A 21,263-nucleotide genomic window follows, 5' to 3' on the forward strand; every position below is an offset into this window, starting at 1 on the left:
ACAAACAACATTGCCACTCAGTAGCGCAGCTTCAGCCGGTGCAGCCAGTGCGGTCGCACCAGGGCCCGTGACGTACATGGCCTGGTGACGGGCCTGGATCTGCAGAGCTGCGGGACCCCTATGTAATTTGAATACCGCCCCACCATGCCCAAGTATTCATTGTTGACGCGGGTCCATCACATCTACTATATGATGAGAAGATCTTTCTTTAATGTAGGCTATATGATAAATTAATCATATTATTCAATAGTTTCAATACCATGTAAAGATAATGAAATGCTTTCTGGAATTCATTGTGCAAATACTCTCCAAAGCGATGTTGTTTCTGTCATCATTTTAAGCAACAGTTGAGCTAGCTATCAAGAGACAACGGCCGAAAAAAAAAAAGAGACAAAGTCGAGAATAGAAAATTACGGATTTAAAAAGTGGAGCCCAAAAGAGGTCTTATTCCAGGTCTGAAGGGAATGTCCTACTCAGAGAGACTGAGGGAACTGAACCTTTTCACCCTGGAACAGAGGAGACTATGTGGGGGCTTGATTAAAGTCTTCAAAATGATGAAGGGCATCGACCACATCAAACCAGAGGAGCTTTTCCAGATCAGCAGGGACAAACACACCCAGGGACACAAATGGAAATTGGGCTTCAAGGCATTCAAAATGGAAAACAGGAGACTTCTTCACACTGTTAGCGCTTTTCCACCAACATGGTGCCAGTGCTGGTGCCAAAGCTGGTGCTCGGCCTGGGAACCAGCTGAACCTTTTGCGGACCGGCCTGCTTTTTCACCGGCCTGGGAACCGAACGCTGATGTCACTGGATGTGGGCATTCCCAAGCACGGAGTAGAAGTCGAGAAACACATGGAATAATAATCAGCACCAAGGCGGACTGCATCCTTAATTTGCAAGCTTTACTGCTGTCTTTGAAACCCTATTTAACCATCAAAATTAAACTCACTCAGCGTCTACACACAGCACAGATACATTGTAAAAAACAAAAACAAAAAAACGTGAGATCACATGTAGACAAGCAGAAACGAAAATACAGCTATACGAATATGCAAAGATAACTCAGCCGTTTATTTTTATTTATTTTTATTTATGCATTAAGGGATTCACACCGATTCGCTATTTCAGACACTTTTACTGTATTGAAAAAAATACAAGATAGAGTTAACATGCATTCGTCACCATGCATACAGTTCATTATGAGTGGATACATTTTCATTCATTTTGTGGCGTATTTTTACTTGTATTCTCAGGTGATGTTAATGGTTTGATGGGAAATTCTGCTTATTGATGAATTCTGTGATGATGGTCCCAAATCATTGTTACATTGTCCCTGTTGCCAGACACCGCAGCAATGCTCTTATGTTTTGAAAGTCGCCCTGGATAAGGGCATCTGCAAACAAATACATAATAATAATAATAATAATAATAATACATTGTCAGCACTCTGCTGGCGTGTTATCGCTCGCGAAGCGCATCACTGTAACAGCAATTATAGTGTATCTGATCTTCACTTACTGTAAAATATGTATGTTTTGTGTAATTCACCCTGTGCTAAGAACATTTATTTATTCATAAATTGTTAACCTTGCGCAAACCAACCAGGGACAAATGATTCGTGGGGCACTGAATTCGGCGTAACACCACATTTCTGCCAGTTGCAGAAGAAACTGCCCGTAAGGACCAGTTAATGACCAGTTAATTAACAAACAACATTTCTATCCAATCTTTATCATCGCATTAACTATCCATCATCATAATACTGCTGTAACACGTCTTTCCTGTCATGGAAGGTGAGCTGAGTCATCTCTCATTGCTGCCATTTCACAACTCCTAACTAGTTAGTGGACCTCGTCCGACCATATTGTTACTAAAGTGTCTCTCCTCGACAGACCGCTGTTTGCTGCTGATTTTGCTCATTTTTAATCAAAACTCTTCTCACTGCTCGTGTCTCTGCTGGCATTTTAACAATGGTGGCTGAACTCCAGCAAATAACTTTTGGTGGAGACGACTTTACCCTGCCCCCCAGCCCCCGACGTCACGGTTCCTTGGTTCCAGACTGAAAGACCTGAGGTCTTGTCAAATTTAAATACAATAAAGGACATATCAGCTCTGCATAAATATTAAAATGTATATGAATATGTATATATATTTCTTTGAATGGAATATGTAAAATGTTGTTGTATAGTTCTGTCTGTCTGTCTCTCCCCCTGCACACCCACTTTTCTGGTTCCATGTGTAAAACACGTGGAACAACTCTTCCCTCCCCCTGCACAGCCACTTTTCTCTTTGTCTGGTTCCACGTGCAAAACATGTCGAACCACTCTCTCCCCCACAGTCCTTTGCGTATCCCAGAATATTTTGCGGAGGAAATGGTGAAATCCCCCCAGGTGACTGGTAACCCTACACTCCAAAGGAGGAAGAGGAAGTAGAGAAGCGAGGGCTGAGCCAATCCACATGCACATCCAGGACACTGCCCTCTGCTGATTGGACATTATTCACCTTTTGTTTACTACTGTATAAAATGTAAAACCAGGAAGAGATCTGTAAGAAAGCTGTTTGAACACGAGTTCATTCTGGTTTTCTTCCGGGCCGGCCTGATTAAAAGACTTCTTTACCATTTGCAACACAATTCCTGTGCTGCCATTTTCGTCAATTTAAGAGGGTTTCTTCACAGACCAGGAAGTTTTTGGTGCCCGAAAAAGCGTCTCCGTGCCGGCTGGGAGCCAGTTCTTTTGCGGTGGAAAAGCACGGAGAGAGTTGTCACAATCTGGAACAAACTCCCCATATGGTTGAAGCTGAAAATTTGGGAACATTTAAAAATAGACTGAATAGGATCCTTGGATCACTTAGTTATTAATGGACACCAAACTAGCATGATGGGTCGAATGGCCTCCTCTCATTTGTAAACTTTCTTATGTTCTTATGAGTGGGTTGGCCATTCTGTCCATTGAAAACACCAGGGCCAGGACCATGGATATGAATGCTATAGTCAACAACTTTGCAGAGTGCAAGGCCCGTCGAATGCCAATCAAATGAGTGAGTAAGCTTATATTTTTACAGGGCAGGTTACCCAGACAGCCTTTATAAATCAAGCTTTATTGAGATTAATGTACATTGCTTGTCAATCTACGACTATGCTCGATTTGTCTTTGGAAACCATGTTTAGGTGCACGGCCGCTGAGCCATTTCATTGTCATCATAGCCTATATGTTTAACTAATGTAATATTAGTCCTCTATCCCTGCTAGATAGCACTTCACAGATTTTATTATTGCTTCTCGCGTTCTTGGTTGTTTTCCTCCTTGCTCCCTTTCCCGTAGCCCTTGACTATGACCCTACACCTTGACAGCACTTAGCTTTCACCGTCCAGGATGTAGGAAGTCACTTACTGTACTTGTGTAAATTGTAAATTGGAATTTGTAAAACGTATTTTGAATTGCTGTTTTAGTTAAATTGAATTTGTAATGATTGATGCCTTGTACTTCACTGTATTTCTGCACTTTGTTTTCACTTATGTTGTAAGTCGCCCTGGATAAGGGTGTCTGCCAAGAAATAAAAATAATAATAATAATAACTAGGCTTGTTTTGGACATAATTCACAATGTCATTAGTTTTAAGTTTTGGCTCCACCTTCTGGTAGCTTGAAGTAGTGTGACAATATTGCATTAAGCATAAGTGAAGTTCACTTCCTGTCAGAATCAGGAAGAAATAGAGTTCAAGGAAGTGTTTATATGGAACGTGTGGCAGCTCCATTAATATCCATCTTCTTTCGCTTTTTTAGAAGCAACGTCTGTAAACATTGTTTGTAAGCATCCATTAATGTTACTGACGTTATTTTTGAGATTGTGTTAAAATGTGTTACTACATGCTAGCTTAACAGTGACAATCAATCTACTTACTAGAGCGATTTACTCATCTTGTTTTCTGTAGCTTATTGTTTATATGGGAAATCATATGTGTTTATCTAGCACACGCAGTGGTATATGTATGTATTTTGTTACATTTACTGCAGATTAGTATGTGGGACAATCTGTATAATTGTAGATGATTAACATTGTAAACTGAGTCATTTCCTTTCTGTGCTGTTGCAGGTTCACACTTTATTCACTAAACTTCATGAATCATATTAACGCGTCGTGGAGTTATTGGATGAGTGTTTAGCTATTTTGGATAACTGGATACACTACACCCAGTGAGACCATTACAGTGAAAAGACGGCATCACGCCAAGCTGAGAGGAAAGGAGAAACTCCACGTAGAGCTGCACAGCATTGAGAGCTAAGTGGCTATTATACAGGCATAGACATCCATCAACCTATCTTAATTTTTCTGATACACCTCGCTTCATATTGTCATGGCTGAAAGCAACAAGATAAAAAATTAAGATGTTCGCTCTGTAAGTTCTCGAGCATCAAGGTCATCATTGTCTACCAGTTCTAGGGCTAGTATAGCCATCGCCAAAGCGAGAGCCAAAGCCGAAGCAGCTCAAGCCAGAGCAGCATATGCCACGCGAGAGATAGAGATAAAGGTTGAACAGGCTCACCTCCAAGCTACTCTTGATGCATTGCATGAAGAGAAAGAAAAGGATGCAGCAGTAGCTGAGGCAGAAGCATTGGTGGCTGGCTTGACAGATTTGGACCCTGAGTCATCTGGTAAGGTCTCTATCCCTGTCCCATCAGAGAAACAATTCTAACGCACTGCAGACTATGTACAAGAGCAAGCCAGCATCAGTTCTGGTCTGCCACCCATCAGAGAGAGAAATGAAAACACAAGCCAATCGCGACCATGCACCTGCCACCAATGACCTCGCCACATTTTTGGCACGTAGCCAGCTAGTGACCTCAGGGCTGACCCCTTTTGATGACAAACCAATTAACTATTGGGTTTGGAAATCATCCTTCCAAAGTGCCATTGCAGACTTAGACCTGTCTGCTGGAGAAGAACTTGATCTGCTCATCAAGTATCTTGGCAAAGAGTCCTCTGAACAAGCACGCAGGAAAAAGGCAGTCAATATCAGACACCTACTAGCCAGACTGATGATGGCCTGGGAGAGGCTGGAAGAAATCTATGGCTCGCCTGAAGCCATTGAGCAAGCTCTCTTCATTAAGCTGGAAACCTTCCCCAAGGTGACAAGCAAAGATCCACAGAAGCTCCGTGACCTTTGAGATCTGCTGTTGGAGCTGAAAGCAGCCAAGCTGGATGGATATTTGCCGGGCCTGTCATACTTGGACACATCCAGAGGGGTAAGTCCCATCATTGAGAAGCTTCCACACAACATACAGTAAAAGTGGATTTCATTTGGGTCAAGATACAAGCAGGAACATCACGTCACCTTTCCTCCCTTCTCTGTGTTCACGAACTTTGTCCGTACAGAGGCTAAGGCTCGTACAGACCCCAGCTTCAACCTCTTCTTCCCCACGTCACCTGAGAGAAAAGACAGACCAGAGAGACGCATGAAAACACCTATATCAGTCCACAAAATGCAGGTGACTTCATTCGAGAAACCTAGGTCAGGGGATGAGAAGTAATCAGTGAGCCTGAGCAAACATTGCCCTATTCATAACAAGCCCCATCCACTGATGAAGTGCAGAGGATTTAGAGAGAAGAGTCTTGAAGACTCAGAGAAAGAACTCCATATGCTTCCGGTGCTGCTCCTCCTCAGACCATCTTGCCAGGAACTATACGGTTGAAGTCAAATGCAAAGAGTGTGAGAGTGAATACCACGTGTCTGCACTCCACCCGGGACCAGCTCCTTGGTAGTCCTAATTGTCTCCTCCCACTTCACAGCATGGCGGGAAGGATGACAAAGTGAGAGGTCAGGAGGTTACTTCAAGGTGCACAGGTGTGCGGCAAGGGAGTAAGCGCAAGGGCGTGCTCCAAAAGATGTCTAGTCAACGTGTACCCGGATGGACACAGAGAAGAGTCCAGAAGAATGTACGCCATATTGGATGAGCAATTGCTCCCTCGCGAGGTCCGAGTTCTTTGATGTCTTCAAGATCAAAGGAAGCTCATTTCCATACACACTAAAGACGTGCGCCGGGCTGATGGAGACAGCCAGAAGAAGGGCCTGTGGTTATGTCGTGGAGTCAGCAGACATGAAGATAAGTCTCCGCCTTCCTACACTCCTCGAATGCAACCAAATCCCTAATAAACGCTCAGAGATACCTATCCCAGATGCGGCCCGCCACCACAGTCATCTGAAGCACATCGCAGACAAGATCCCACCTCTGGACCTGGATGCTGACATACTTCTCTTATTGGGCAGAGACATCCTAAGAGTGCATAAGGTCCGGAAACAGATCAACGGTCCACACAACGCCCCATTCGCCCAAAAGCTGGATTTGGGGTGGGTCGTCGTGGGTGATGTGTGTCTTGAAGGAGCCCACAGACCATCACAGGTGGATACCTACAAGATCTCCATCCTGGAGGATGGTCGACCAAGCTACCTCAGCCAATGCGGCTGTTACTTACAAGTAAAAGAGAGGTTTAGTCAAGGACCACTGCATCAACATTGCCCAGTGCTAAACTTCTCATACAGCTCACCGCTTGACGGAGACAACCTGGGCCAGTCGATCTTCACCTGTACTACCAACGATCACAAGCTTGCACCGTCTTTTGACAATGTGAGATTCTTTCGGATTATGGACAGCGAGTTCCACCAAGACAATTCCAACAGTTGGGTTGCACCATTGCCCTTTCGGGTACCCAAGCAATGGTTACCTAACAACAGGCAGTACGCCAAAAATCGTCTCACTTCACTCCGACGCACACTGGACAAGCGACCACAGATGAAAGCACACTTTGTGGAATTCATGGAGACATGCTCATCAATAAACATGCAGAGATCGCTCCCCTACTCCAGGAAGGCCAGGAGTGCTGGTATATCCCCTTATTTGGAGTTTGTCATCCCAAAAAGCCAGACAAGATTCGTGTGGTCTTCGATTCCAGTGCACCGTATGAGGGAGTGTCTCTCAATGATGTCCTGCTCACTGGTCCAGACCTTAATAACAGCCTATTAGGGGTGCTCTTGAGGTTCAGGAAAGAATGTGTGGCCATCACTGCTGATATCCAGCACATGTTCCACTGTTTTATGGTGAAAGAAGAGCACAGAGATTTCCAATGCTTCCTGTGGTATAGGAACAACCATCTCGATAGTGACATTGTGGACTACAGAATGTGCGTCCATGTCTTTGGCGATAGCCTATCACCTGCTGTTGCCATCTATGGTTTGAGGAGGGCAGCCAAGGAAGGACAAGATGACTTTGGCAACGACGCAAGGAGGCTAATCGAACGAGAGTTCTATGTCGATGATGTGCTGAAATCTTTCCATACCGAGGCAGAGGCCATCAGTGTCCTTGGGAGAGCTCAGCAAATGCTTGCAGTGTCCAACCTCAGGCTGCACAAAATAGCTTCTAACCAACCAGCAGTCATCGAGGCATTTCCCCCTGAAGACCGGGCCAAGGACATCAAAGATTTGAACCTCTTTTCTGATGACGCACCCATACAGCACAGCCTTGGAGTGTCCTGGAACATAGCCACGGATACTCTCACATTCCAAGCCATAGACAATGGGAAGCCTTTCACTCGCAGAGGAGTTCTGTCAACAGTGAACAGCTTATATGACCCTCTTGGCTTCCTTGCCCCTGTCACCATACAAGGCAGGTTGCTTCTCAGAGAACTCTCTTATGTGGGCTGAGGACTGGGATACACCACTCCCAGAAGATATGGAGGCCGAGTGGACTAAGTGGAGGGACTCACTTCAGGATTTACAAGAACTCCAAATACCACGTGCCTACACCTTCTTTTCCCCCACAGATGCTCGAAGCAGGGAGCTCTGTGTCTTTGCAGACGCATCAGTGAAAGCCGTTGCAACCGTGGCATACCTGAAAGTTACGAGTCAAGAAGGACAAGTTGAAGCTGGCTTTATCTTTGGGAAGTCCAAGTTGGTGCCACAGCCAGACCTCACGATCCCCAGACTGGAACTGTGCGCAGCAGTACTTGCAGTTGAAATTGCAGAGTTCATAGTAGCAGAGATGGATCTGGAGTTCGACAGCACCACATACTACACGGACAGCAAGGTGGTGCTGGGGTATATCCACAATCAAACAAAGGCGTTTTTACAGTGAGGGAAAAAAGTATTTGATCCCCTGCTGATTTTGTACGTTTGCCCACTGACAAAGGAATGATCAGTCTATAATTTTAATAGTAGGTGTATTTTAACAGTGAGAGACAGAATAACAACAAAAAAATCCTCTTTGCAGATCCTCTCCAAGTCATTAAGGTTTCGAGGCTGACGTTTGGCAACTCGAACCTTCAGCTCCCTCCACAGATTTTCTATGGGAATAAGGTCGGGAGACTGGCTAGGCCACTCCAAGACCTTAATGTGCTTCTTCTTGAGCCAATCCTTTGTTGCCTTGGCTGTGTGTTTTGGGTCATTGTCATGCTGGAATACTCATCCACGACCCATTTTCAATGCCCTGGCTGAGGGGAGGAGGTTCTCACACAAGTTTTGACGGTACATGGCCCCGTCCATCGTCCCTTTGATGCAGTGCAGTTGTCCTGTCCCCTTAGCAGAAAAACACCCCCAAAGCATAATGTTTCCACCTCCATGTTTACGGTGGGGATGGTGTTCCTCCTCCTCCAAACACGGCGAGTTGAGTTGATGCCAAAGAGCTCGATTTTGGTCTCATCTGACCCCAACAGTTTCACCCAGTTCTCCTCTGAATCATTCAGATGTTCATTGGCAAACTTCAGACGGGCCTGTACATGTGCTTTCTTGAGCAGGGGGACCTTGCGGGCGCTGCAGGATTTCAGTCCTTCATGGCGTAGTGTGTTACCAATTGTTTTCTTGGTGACTATGGTCCCAGCTGCCTTGAGATCATTAACAAGATCCTCCCGTGTAGTTCTGGGCTGATTCCTCACCGTTCTCATGATCATTGAAACTCCACGAGGTGAGATCTTGCATGGAGCCCCAGACCGAGGGAGACTGACAGTTATTTTGTGTTTCTTCCATTTGCGAATAATCGCACCAACTGATGTCACCTTCTCACCAAGCTGCTTGGCGATGGTCTTGTAGCCCATTCCAGCCTTGTGTAGGTCTACAATCTTGTCCCTGACATCCTTGGACAGCTCTTTGGTCTTGGCCATGGTGGACAGTTTGGAATCTGATTGATTGATTGCTTCTGTGGACAGGTGTCTTTTATACAGGTAAAGAGCTGAGATTAGGAGCACTCCCTTTAAGAGAGTGCTCCTAATCTCAGCTCGTTACCTGTATGAAAGACACCTGGGAGCCAGAAATCTTGCTGATTGATAGGGGATCAAATACTTATTTCCCTCATTAACATGCAAATCAATTTATAACTTTTTTGAAATGCGTTTTTCTGGATTTTTTTGTTGTTATTCTGTCTCTCACTGTTAAAATACACCTACCATTAAAATTATAGACTGATCATTTCTTTATCAGTTGTCAAACGTACAAAATCAGCAGGGGATCAAATACATTTTTCCCTCACTGTATGTCTACGTGAACAACCGGGTTCGACGTATCTGGCAATCCACAAGCCCTGACCAGTGGCGGTATGTACCCACGGACCTTAATGCGGCCGACCATGGGTCCAGGTCTTGTTTGACCTTGTTGATCCTCTTTCGGACTCCGAGTTACGCCCTCAGGTAATAGCCAACTTCACGCGTGTCTCTAGGGATGTGTTAAGCACAAAACGCTTTGAGCGTTTCTCCAAGTACAGCACTCTCATTACAGTGGTAGCACGCTTGCTCCACATAGCTCGCACCTTCTCCCACTCTACTCAACAGGAAGGCTGCCACGGATGGCACATCTGTCATAGGGGTCTCACAGAAGAAAAGCTGGGGAAAGCCAAGGTCTGTGTGGTGAAGAGTGTCCAGCATGAGTGTTACTCAGAAGAATTAAGGTGCATAAACTCAGAGTCCGACATTCCCCATACAAGCAGTTTACAGAAACTGGGGCCTATCCTTGATGATGATGGACTGCTCAGAGTTGGAGGGCGGATAACGCAGTCTAAGCTAGGAACAGACGAAACCAACCCCATCATCATCCCAGGTAGACACCACTTAGCAACTTTGCTCGTCCATCACCATCATAAAGCCGTGCAACACCATGGAAGGCATTTCACGGAGGGTGCCATCCGAGCAGCTGGATTCTGGTTGGTTGGAGCTAAAAGATGTATCAGCAGCTTGCTCTTTAAGTGTGTAACCTGCAGGAAGCTGTGCAGGACGTCAGAACAACAACAGATGGCAGACCAGCCAGCCGAGCGACTACAGGCTGCACCACCTTTTACTTACGTGGGTGTGGATGTCTTCGGTCCATGTGAAGTGGCCTCACATCGTAATAGAGGAGGACACTCTAACAGTAAAAGGTGGGCTGTGATGTTCTCATGTATGTGCTCGAGAGCAGTACATATTGAAGTTGTAGAGGCATTGAGTCCCAGCAGTTTTATCAACGCCTTGAGAAGGTTTTTTGCTATCAGAGGCCCTGCAAGGCAGATATGCTCCGGCTATTGCCTATTATTTGCAGATAAAATACGGTGTTTTTTTGACTGCTTTGTGTTTTCCGTGGTTCTGACTGACTTACAGGTTAATTTCTGCCCGCCGTCCATGGTGCTGAATGTATCGGCTATATTGCAGTTCTCTGATAACAGTTTCAAATGTGCCCTTAGACTAGGTTCTGCTCTGCTGTTACAATGCTTAGTAATATTAACACACAGTCTTACCAACAAAATGTATTACAATTTTAAGGGAAATATGGGTGTTGATAGGAGCCCGTAAGTTTTTTTGGCACTTGGGCCCGTCATGATTAAGCTACGCTACTGAACCCACTGTTCCCTCCATGACTGACTCTCCACCAGCAATACACTTCCTGTGGTTGAGAAGGCAGAAAGCAAGCCTGGGAGTCCAAGAGTCTATTGTGTGATGAAAAGACAGCGTAAGGGCAAAGAGAGGATTGATTAATGGTACTTGACTTTGTTTTGCGATAATGAACTTGGACTGAACTTTGGAATTACAGATTGGATTGTGAATTGGACTTCATTGCTGTTGGTTCCGTTTGAGTGTCATATTTATTACTAGTTATGTGTAGTAATGGAACTGTTATCAGGGCTGTATTTACAGATTTGGGGGCCCTGGGCTACAGCAATTTCCGGGGCCCACTGTGAAAAAATGCAATCAGTTGATAGCGAACATTCGACAATGCAACAAAGCATAGCAACTCTAAAGTCAATTGCTAGGGAACGTTAATCACACATAGCTCAGGTTAGCTTGCACCTATACCAGCTGAAGAACTGCATTTCTTTCCCTGTGTGTCTTTGTAAACAAAGTCATGGTCTCACAGTCATACTGTGCTCACGGTACTGTGCTATAATTCAACCCTGATACCTAGAAGAACAGGGTTTGAAAAGAACCAGTTTTCACCAGCAATTTGGCTTGATACATTGTACAAACCCCCTTTATATTACATATGCCATAATTTTAGCCATATATGGGTCTTCCTGAGCAGTTTGTCAGGTAGACGTTGAGCTTCCACTCATCACAGGACAGACATGTGAGCCCCGTTATCTTTCTCTCCTGAAAGATTGCCTGTACTTTGTAACTTCTCTAAGATCGTCCTCTTGAACCTTTTCCGTGCAGCTGCTTGTGATTTGGATTGGAGGTGCATCTCTCTCTGGAATTCTTTGCAGATTATAGCTCACCATCAGACATGGACATTAGATTAATTAAGAAACCAAAATGTGCACTCATATCTTTGTATACATCATGTCTGTGTTTTAACTCCATGTTCAATGTATCAATCATTGCAAAAAATACATCAATGTGAAATGTCTTCTTCTTGATAAAATATGGTCATTTGTTTAAGTAGGCTCAAAAAAGAGCTAGATGTTAATTTTGTTTTCTGTACATCTTTTCATTTACAGCACCCACACACTGTGTCTTGTAAATAAATCACCGCTTTGCACTAAAAATACATGCTTGTTGATTCCTGAGCCTAGCCTTTCAGAGCCCTGGCATTGTGGGTTCTACCCCCCCACACTGCCACGTATCGTAAATCTTAATTTGGGTAATTTTTATTAATTATCAATGTACACTTAAAGATATTCACTAGTCCACTGTTAGCGATTGTGAATCTAAATGTAATGAGTTAATAGTAAACTGTGTATAGACCCTGTCTATATCCAAAGTGATAGCACTTCCAATTCCAAAAACACAATACCATTTCTTACATAAATTAGCAAGATTGCCAATGACTTCCTAATCTAAGCAGAACTGTAACCATCGTTTTGGGCTAAATCCATCATTTGCTAATTGTTTGTCGCTACTTAGTGGTCACAAACACTACACACATGAATATCTCTGTGGAGCATTTTAATTTAAATCAGAGATTACAAAGTCACAGGTAACAGGTATTTACTTAATTATTGTTTTCGCTTTCAGCAAAGACCACAACAGCAACCAGTGCTCCTTACTGCAGTTCACTCTTATTTAACCTTTTGTTCTCATTGCAGACCCTCAAACCCTCTCTGCTTGCTGTCTCCATTGTAGTGCTTAATTTTCTTTTTAGTTTGTTATTTTTGACTGAGAGCCTAAACAAATATTCCTGAAAACTGAAAACTGAAAAAGCTGAAAACTATCATAAAACAATTTCTTTTCAATAAAGATGGCTTAGAGCTGTGTTAAACCTTAAACTATTATGGTGAGACCCCTTAGTGGAATTAAGTGTTCCACAAACCAGTCAACCCAAAACAATTAAATATATTTACAGCATTACAAAAAGTAGTTTAGTGCCTGCATAGCGCATCAAAAGGTACAACAAAATTGTGACAATAGGTACTTATTAAATGTATCAATGTGAGGATAGTGCAACTGTGACTTACTTGCAGTGACGGAGGGAAGAGTAGGCTGAAGAATGCCAGAGGTCCCATTTGGCAATGTTGAAGGGCTGATGGAAGGCACAAGGGGTCTCACAAGTCCCAAGGCAGTCATGGGCGTAACAGAAGGGACTAGTGCCAAGGGGGCAAGCATAGGCATGGCAGGAACGATGGACAAATTTGGCATACTTCCCATTCCTGTTTAAAACAATTAAATAAAGTTTCAGAATTTGAGTACAGATTGTGTAATATTGAAGACAATAATTAATATTAATATATATTTTTTGTTTTAACTTACATAAACAAAACGCATGAAGCATTGCTCTTATTTTGTAGCTTACATTTAAAAATAACTTCTTATCTGAAATAAAAGTGCCAATAATGGAATTATGATTTCCCTTATTCTTTACAAATAATAAAAAATCCTCTATTCTTCCAATTCATGGCAGTCTACAGTTTCATCTTTTTACTTAATTACATGCTCCAACTTTAGATAGGCTGCATATAAATACATAGTGTTGCAACATAGCTGACCCCATAGTTGACTCCTACAAACTCTCACAATTTCATTACATTGGTACATTTCCTATCAAATATATAAGTAATTATTTAAGTAATACCAGAGCTTTTAAGTACATTTTCACCAAGACTTCACAACATCACGTGGTTCATGGTGCTGTATTTTGTGATACCAATATTTACATACATTTACACAATATTTAATATTCCATTTTAAAGTTATGCCATAATGAGGCAACAATCTGAACACGATGTTCAAAGATCACTAATGTAAATCATTTATATATACACTCAACTGCTTGATCAGAAATATAATAAAGTTCATTACCAAACCCTCCACAAAGCTCTACATAACAAAAAGAGAGAGAACACAATACTGTTAGTAGTTATATAGGGTACTCTTAAGGGGGGTTGCGGGGGATTTGACCTTTTGACCTTGAACTTAAGTTGAACTCGAGGGCCCCTTCCTAGGGGGCGTGTACCGTCACTGAATAAATAGCATATTTGTGGGCAGCGTTGATAGGGCACTGAAATTATAATATTCGGGGGCAGAGTTGACAGGGCACCGAATGTATTGGGTGGTGGGGGGTCTTCAACTGTTTTTCAAACCCTCAAAAAGAGTTGTATTTAAATAGTAGTAGTAAAATAGCTCCTTTTCCCTATACTAGTAACCAAAGGGGTTACCTCTTTCAAATGGTCTGGAGCTTTTTGAACTAGAGGGGGTGGCGAGGAGATGTCTACCTCGGATCGGTGAAGAATTAGTGTATTTGGGGGCGGAGTTGACAGGGCAGAAGAAGAAATAGCGTATCAGGTTAGAGTTTGGTTTGAAGAATTCGTCTATTTGGGGGCGGAGTTGACGGGGTACTGAAGACAGGGGGCGTCTGTTTACAATTTGAGAACGGGCTCCGTTTACATTTGAGGTGATGTGACTGGGCCCCTTTCTAGCGGAATGTGATGAGAGATAGCGTTCTGTTGAAGTGGTGGGGGCTGTGGGTAGTTTAAGAGGCACAAGTCATTCACCCCAAACAGCTTGTATTAGGAGCATCTTGTTAAAATAATGTTAAAATAATAAGAAATAACAACATATATAAAGAATGAAAAATAAATCAGGGTCCTTAGGGAGAAAAATGAATAAAGAAATAAATAAAAAGAAAGAGAAAGAAAAAGAAAGAAAGAAAGAAAAAAATAAATAAAAGAGAAACTATTAAACAAGTAATTTCTTCACACGGAGCAACTTAGTAATAATGAGCAATATCTAGAGATCTCGACTGTTTTAGAAGAGGCCTTCTCACCAAGAGGCGGTGTAAAACATATGTGCCCAGATACCGAGAACATAGATGAAATTAAAAGAAATGGAAAGAGAAATAAACAATATAATCAATATAATCTACTACTACACAATACAGTACATTTCCAGAGTTACAGACAATATCAAACGCATTATTTAAAGAAAAAGTGAATGTAAAGCTTGAATAAATACAATGATCAAGTATGTGTGTGCGTCCGTGCGTGTGTGTGTGTGTGTTTACATACATACTGAGTGCAAGCTGGAGATCACTGCCCCAGGTTTCTTTTCTTTTTCTTTTTCAGATCCTAATAAGTTTCAGCCCTGCCTCCACTTTGCACAGACTTGTAACAGATTGCAACTTTTACTTACAGAGCTAAAGAATGATAAGTCGGGCTAAATGGTCTAAACTTTAGAAAATCCTGAATATGCACAAAAGTAAAAGAAATGTAGTACAGAAAATGTAATTGGAACTTTCAGTAATCAACATAAAATCAGTAAATACCACTCCTACCCAAGACCTATATTTTCCTGCATTGTAGAATATATCAAACGTATTATTTAAAGAAAAGGTACATGTAAAGGTTGAATAAATACAAATATTATGTTTTAAGTGTGTGTATATATGTGTACCATGTGATGTAAATGAAATGTATCTAAGTTAACTTAAGAAATCCTTAGAAGAACCATAGAATATATATGTAGAAACTGTGAAATTTCAATAAAACTCAATAAAAGCAGCATTTGTAATAATATTAGTAACAAAACATCAGATTATTTTAGATAAATATCTAATGTAATCCATTCATACAATAAGATTAAGTAAATACACAATATGATTTAAGCAAAAACCTACATGTGTATGTATATTTATGTAATTTACACATTACAATAGCTTGGGGGTGCAGTCTGAAGACCTTAATGGTCTTGGTTGTATTGACAGTAAGACATTTGAACAGCCTTCAGTACAACTAACTAGTAACATTCTTACAGACATAAAGAACAAAAACACAATTTAATAACGACGGTAAGTAAATGAAACTAAACCTACGTAAATCAAGCAGGTCTTTAGTGAGATAGGGTTAACACAAAACAATCAGGCACAGAAAAAGAGAGATTGGCTAGAAATAGAGAAAACCGATAAATAAATACATAAATAAATAAATAACCATAATAACAGGGTGAGTTATAAAGACCAAACCGACACAGTCAAATATTTGAAAGTTTTATTAAGAATTTGCTTCACCAAAACAGTTTACACAGTTTACTGATCCTGTCTGGAAATGATAATACCATAGTAAGGAAAAATATAAACATCAAGACCTTACAGTTCTCACGTGTTTCTGTACAGCCATAACAGTTTCAATGCTGATAATTAATATAACTATCTAACTAACTAGACAGACACCCTGCATTTCTACTGTTTTAATGTTACATTGTACTGTTCAGTCTACTCTGGAAGATCTGTGTCATGGCGTAAAGCTAAGAGAGCGGCTGTGAATGTACGGGGCCGCATTCCTCGCAGCTTTTCAGGCTGGTCTCCACAGAGGCCGGAGCTTTTTTTTTTTTTTTCAGCTGGACTCTCTTCCCCCACCGAATTCTCCCCAGCGCGATCAGATCAGACACATCGAACAGGTTGATGTGCATAACTTTTGTCTTTTTAACTACTTTACTTATTTTGAATGTTATTTGGGGTATGGGTTGCATAGTAAAGTGAAGTCAGATATTGCAGAGAGAGACAAGCCGGTAAGAACATATTTTTGTACAAAATAAGAATCAGAGATGTATCTATTTTATTAAATGCTTCTTTATTGTTAATAACATACACAAGTTGGGAAGGATGGAAATAATGCTACATCAGCCCACTGTATAGAAAATTAATCTGAACTGCGATGGTCCTGCTTCTGCTCACGTTTCAAAGATAATCAATAAACTATCAAAAGGGTGAATGAGAATCTGCGATGCAGTTTTAAACCCTAGATTACTAAAACCCGATATACGCTGTTAGGTCCTAGCTGTTGATTTGACAGATTTGTTCAGGGTGATGCTGTGTCTGTCAGCACTGTGTGATGCTGTGTCTGTCTGTCAGTCTGTCACTATATGTAAAAATAAAAAACAGCTTTATGTTATCAACAGACTACATACAGTTAAAAGGAATGCCAAATGGCTAAACTTGGCTCTTGAAACAGAGCAGGGCATTAAGAGGCTTCTGGATATGCATGAACTCAGACCCCAAACCCAACCCATACAGAGCCAATTAACTCCTCTTGAGGAGACCTATGTGTAATAAAAATAATAAAATCGATATATGCAATAAGCCCAGGAAGTATTTTGAATATAAGGTATACACTATTTCTGTTTGCTATGTATGCTTTGTTACAACCAGAATTGACTTGGATATAGAAAATACATTTTATATTGCACTATTAATAACATTAATAACTAAGTGATCCAAGGATCCTATCCAGTCTATTTTTAAATGTTCCCAAATTTTCAGCATCTACCACATTGCTGGGGAGTTTGTTCCAGATAGTGACTACTCTCTGTGTAAAGAAATGTTTCCTGTTTTCCGTTTTGAATGCCTTGCGGCCCAATTTCCATTTGTGTCCCCGGGTGTGTGTGTCCCTGCTGATCTGGAAAAGCTCCTCTGGTTTGATGTGGTCGATGCCCTTCATGATTTTGAAGACTTGGATCGAGTCCCCATGTAGTCTCCTCTGTTCCAGGGTGAAAAGGTTCAGTTCCCTCAGTCTCTACGAGTAGGACATTCCCTTCAGACCTGGAATAAGTCGGGTTACTCTCCTCTGAACTGCCTCTAGAGCAGCAATATCCATCTTGAAGTGTGGTGCCCAGAATTGTACACAGTATTCCAGATAAGGTCTAATTGTATTGTACATTCTTAACATTACTTCCCTTGTTTTAAATTCTACACTTTTGACAATATACCCTAGCATTCTGTTTGCCTTTTTTATTGCTTCCCCACACTGTTTGGATGGAGAAAGTGAGGAGTCCACATAGACTCCTAGGTCTTTCTCATGCGATACTTCATCTAGTTCTATTCCTCCCATAGTGTAATTATAGTGGACATTTTTGTTACCTGCATGTATTACCTTGTACTTAGCCAGTACTTGACTTAGTACCTTGAATAGCCTATGCTGCCGAGATTGTATCTGCTGTACCAACCAGTTCATAATCCATCTACTTACATTACCCTGAATGCCTACAGCTTCCAATTTGAGGATCAGTCTTTGGTTGGAACCTTATCAAAAGCTTTCTGAAAATCTAAGTATATTATATCATATGCTTTCACATGATCTACAGCTGCAGTTGCGTGTTCAAAAAATTATAATAAATTAGTAAGACATGATCTGCCTCATCTAAACCCATGTTGACTATCTCCAAGAATATGGTTTTCATTAAGATGCTCCTCTATTTTCTGTCTAATAATTTTTTCCAACATTTTACAGGTGATGCAGGTGAGACTGATTGGTCTGTAATTTCCTGGTTCAGTTTTGTGGATTGGTATGACATTTGCTGTCTTCCAGTCAGTTGACATATCCCCTGTTCTAAGTGTCATTTGGAGTATTTGACTTAGCGGCATATAAATAATGTCCCTCATTTCTTAAATTACTGTTGGAAATATACCATCTGGCCCAGATGATTTGTTTGTTTGTAATTCTGCTAGTCCCTTTAGTACCTCCTCCTCCTCATTTATCCTGATCTTTCTTAGGATTTGCCTGGACTGATTGTTAACCTGTGGCATGTTATCTGTTTTTTTCTTTTGTAAAAACCTCTGTGAAATACTAATTTAGATTTTTGCCACATCTTGTTAGTTTTCCAAGATTTCAATTTTTGCCCTTTATCTGTTTCACTTCCTCCCTTATTGTCCTCTTGCTGTTGTAGTATTGAAAAAAAGCTCTTTGCATTAGTTTTAGCTCCAAGAGCTGTTTCTTTCTATTTCCCTTTTTGCTTTCCTGATCCCTTTCTTAAGATCTCTATGCAGCTCAACATATTCTATGTATTCTGTTTCATCTCTGTCCCTTTTGTATGCACTATACAACATTTTCTTCCTCTTAATATTTTTTTGCATACCTCTATTAAACCATTTTAGCCACTGTTTTTTGGTCCTCAATTTGCTAAGTTTTGGTACAAATTTCTCCTGAGCCTCAAGTAGTATATTCTGATGTTACACTTATGCCAAGAAATAATAATAATAATAATAATAATAATAATAATAATAATAATAATAATAATAAAGCATTTCCCAAATGTCAACATTTGTAGTGAAATAGTCAAATCTATCACATCAGTATGTCATGTATTTCAGTGCACTGTGCATGTTTCAACACAATTGTACATTACTTAGATACAGACAATGAGTTTCATAAAGCAGTTTGCAAAACAAAACATTTGAAGTGAAATACATCTGGTGTCTCACATATCTGTACAATATCACCCGTTTCTGTTTACTGTGCATGATTAATAAAGACATTTTGAACTCTTTATTTGAAGGTTCAAAAAGGGTTTCTTGAAGAACTGGAAAATCAGAAGTGTTTCTCACACTTGTACTACAAGAGTCACTTATTTGCAAAAATGGTGTAAAACCATAAAAAGGAAGACACCCAGATAAGAACTTCATAGAATTTATACAGAATATAATGTAGAGATGTTACTGAATGACGTTACTCAGACAGGGTAGAAGTGCCTGACCGCTGGATTTGTACAGGATTTCTGGTGATAAATTCTCAGTCATTAGGGGGGCTAGTTTTGTGTTGCTTGATAGAACCGTACAGCTCTCTGCAAACCCCCACCGCGGTGCTGAGAGCAGGACGTACTACTTCTGAAGCCCCTCCACTGCAGTGTGATCGTGTCAGGGCCTCATGACTCTTGTCTTGTGGAATGACTGTGTAAACTGTTTTGGTGAAGCAAATTCTTAATAAAACTTTCAAATATTTGACTGTGTCGGTTTGGTCTTTATAACTCACCCTGTTATTATGGTTATTTATTTATTTATGTATTTATTTATCGGTTTTCTCTATTTCTAGCCAATCTCTCTTTTTCTGTGCCTGATTGTTTTGTGTTAACCCTATCTCACTAAAGACCTGCTTGATTTACGCATGATCCGGTGTAACTGTGTCTCCCTTTGCGCTTATCTTTCGCTGTTGTCTCTAAGGTTGCTGCTCCTTCTTGCCTCTGTCTGTATTCTGTTTATGTGCTGCTACGTAGGTCTCACTCCCTGAGATGCTGAGACTGGACATTATTTTTCTAGAAAAAGTATAAATCTACTTTTTTAATAGACACATACTTAATGAATGATACATATTCAATATGTCTAAAGTTACTTTAGTGTTTTTTAATTTATTTTTTTCTTAACATCATGGGGTGCATTCTTTATTTCTGTAAGAAAGTTACTACTATAAGGCTTTGACCTTGGAGAGTTATCTAACTAACAAAGAGAGCTGTGCTCAGTTAAATGTCAGTTATATACTGTATTTCTTAAATAAGTGTGGTTTAGTTTCATTTACTTACCGTCGTTATTAAAATTGTGTTTTTGTTCTTTATGTCTGTAAGAATGTTACTAGTTAGTTGTACTGAAGGCTGTTCAAATGTCTTACTGTCAATACAACCAAGACCATTAAGGTCTTCAGACTGCACCCCCAAGCTATTGTAATGTGTAAATTACATAAATATACATACACATGTAGGTTTTTGCTTAAATCATATTGTGTATTTACTTAATCTTATTGCATGAATGGATTACATTAGATATTCATCTAAAATAATTTGATGTTTTGTTACTAATATTATTACAAATGCTGCTTTTATTGAGTTTTATAGAAATTTCACAGTTTCTACATATATATTCTATGCTTATATTACATACATATTCTATGGTTCTTCTTCTAAGGATTTAAGTTAACTTAGTAACTACTTTACTTATTTTGAATGTTATTTGGGGTATGGGTTGCATAGTAAAGTGAAGTCAGATATAGCAGAGAGAAACAAGCCGGTAAGAACATATTTTTGTACAAAACTTTCATTTACATTACATGGTGTTGTGAATACACACACACACACACACACACACACTTAAAACATAATATTTGTATTTATTCAATCTTTACATTTACCTTTTCTTTAAATAATACGTTTGATATATTCTACAATGCAGGGAATTATAGGTCTTGGGTAGGAGTGGTATTTACTGATATTATGTTGATTACTGAAAGTTCCAATTACATTTTCTGTATTACATTTCTTTTACTTTTGTGCATATTCAGGATTTTCTAAAGTTTAGACCATTTAGCCCGACTTATCATTCTTTAGCTCTGTAAGTAAAAGTTGCAATCTGTTACAAATTTGTACAAAGTGGAGGCAGGGCTGAAACTTATTAGAATCTGAAAAAGTTAAAAGAAAAGAAACCTGGGGGAGTGATCTCCAGCCTGCACTCAGTATATATGTAAACACACACACACACGCACACACACACGCACACGCACACAGACACCCCGCCGCATCGAGCAAAGTATAGGAAGGGCTGAAACTCAGTGTTCAGAGGGCAGTG

At 40.7% G+C, this 21,263-nt stretch overlaps 1 protein-coding gene across 5 annotated transcripts in view; it reads right to left on the reverse strand.

The window, feature by feature from the left end:
- LOC136738487 (intersectin-2) overlaps nt 1-21,263 on the reverse strand; it is a 235,780-nt gene that overhangs the window by 152,970 nt on the left and 61,547 nt on the right. For all 5 annotated transcript variants that reach the window (XM_066698568.1, XM_066698407.1, XM_066698655.1 and 2 more), the window contains exon 7: nt 12,904-13,095. In XM_066698568.1, coding sequence (XP_066554665.1) covers nt 12,904-13,095 — 192 coding nt within the window. The remainder of the gene's footprint in view (nt 1-12,903; nt 13,096-21,263) is intronic.

Source organism: Amia ocellicauda, chromosome 1 (genome assembly GCF_036373705.1).
Source record: "Amia ocellicauda isolate fAmiCal2 chromosome 1, fAmiCal2.hap1, whole genome shotgun sequence".
NCBI lineage: Eukaryota > Metazoa > Chordata > Actinopteri > Amiiformes > Amiidae > Amia > Amia ocellicauda.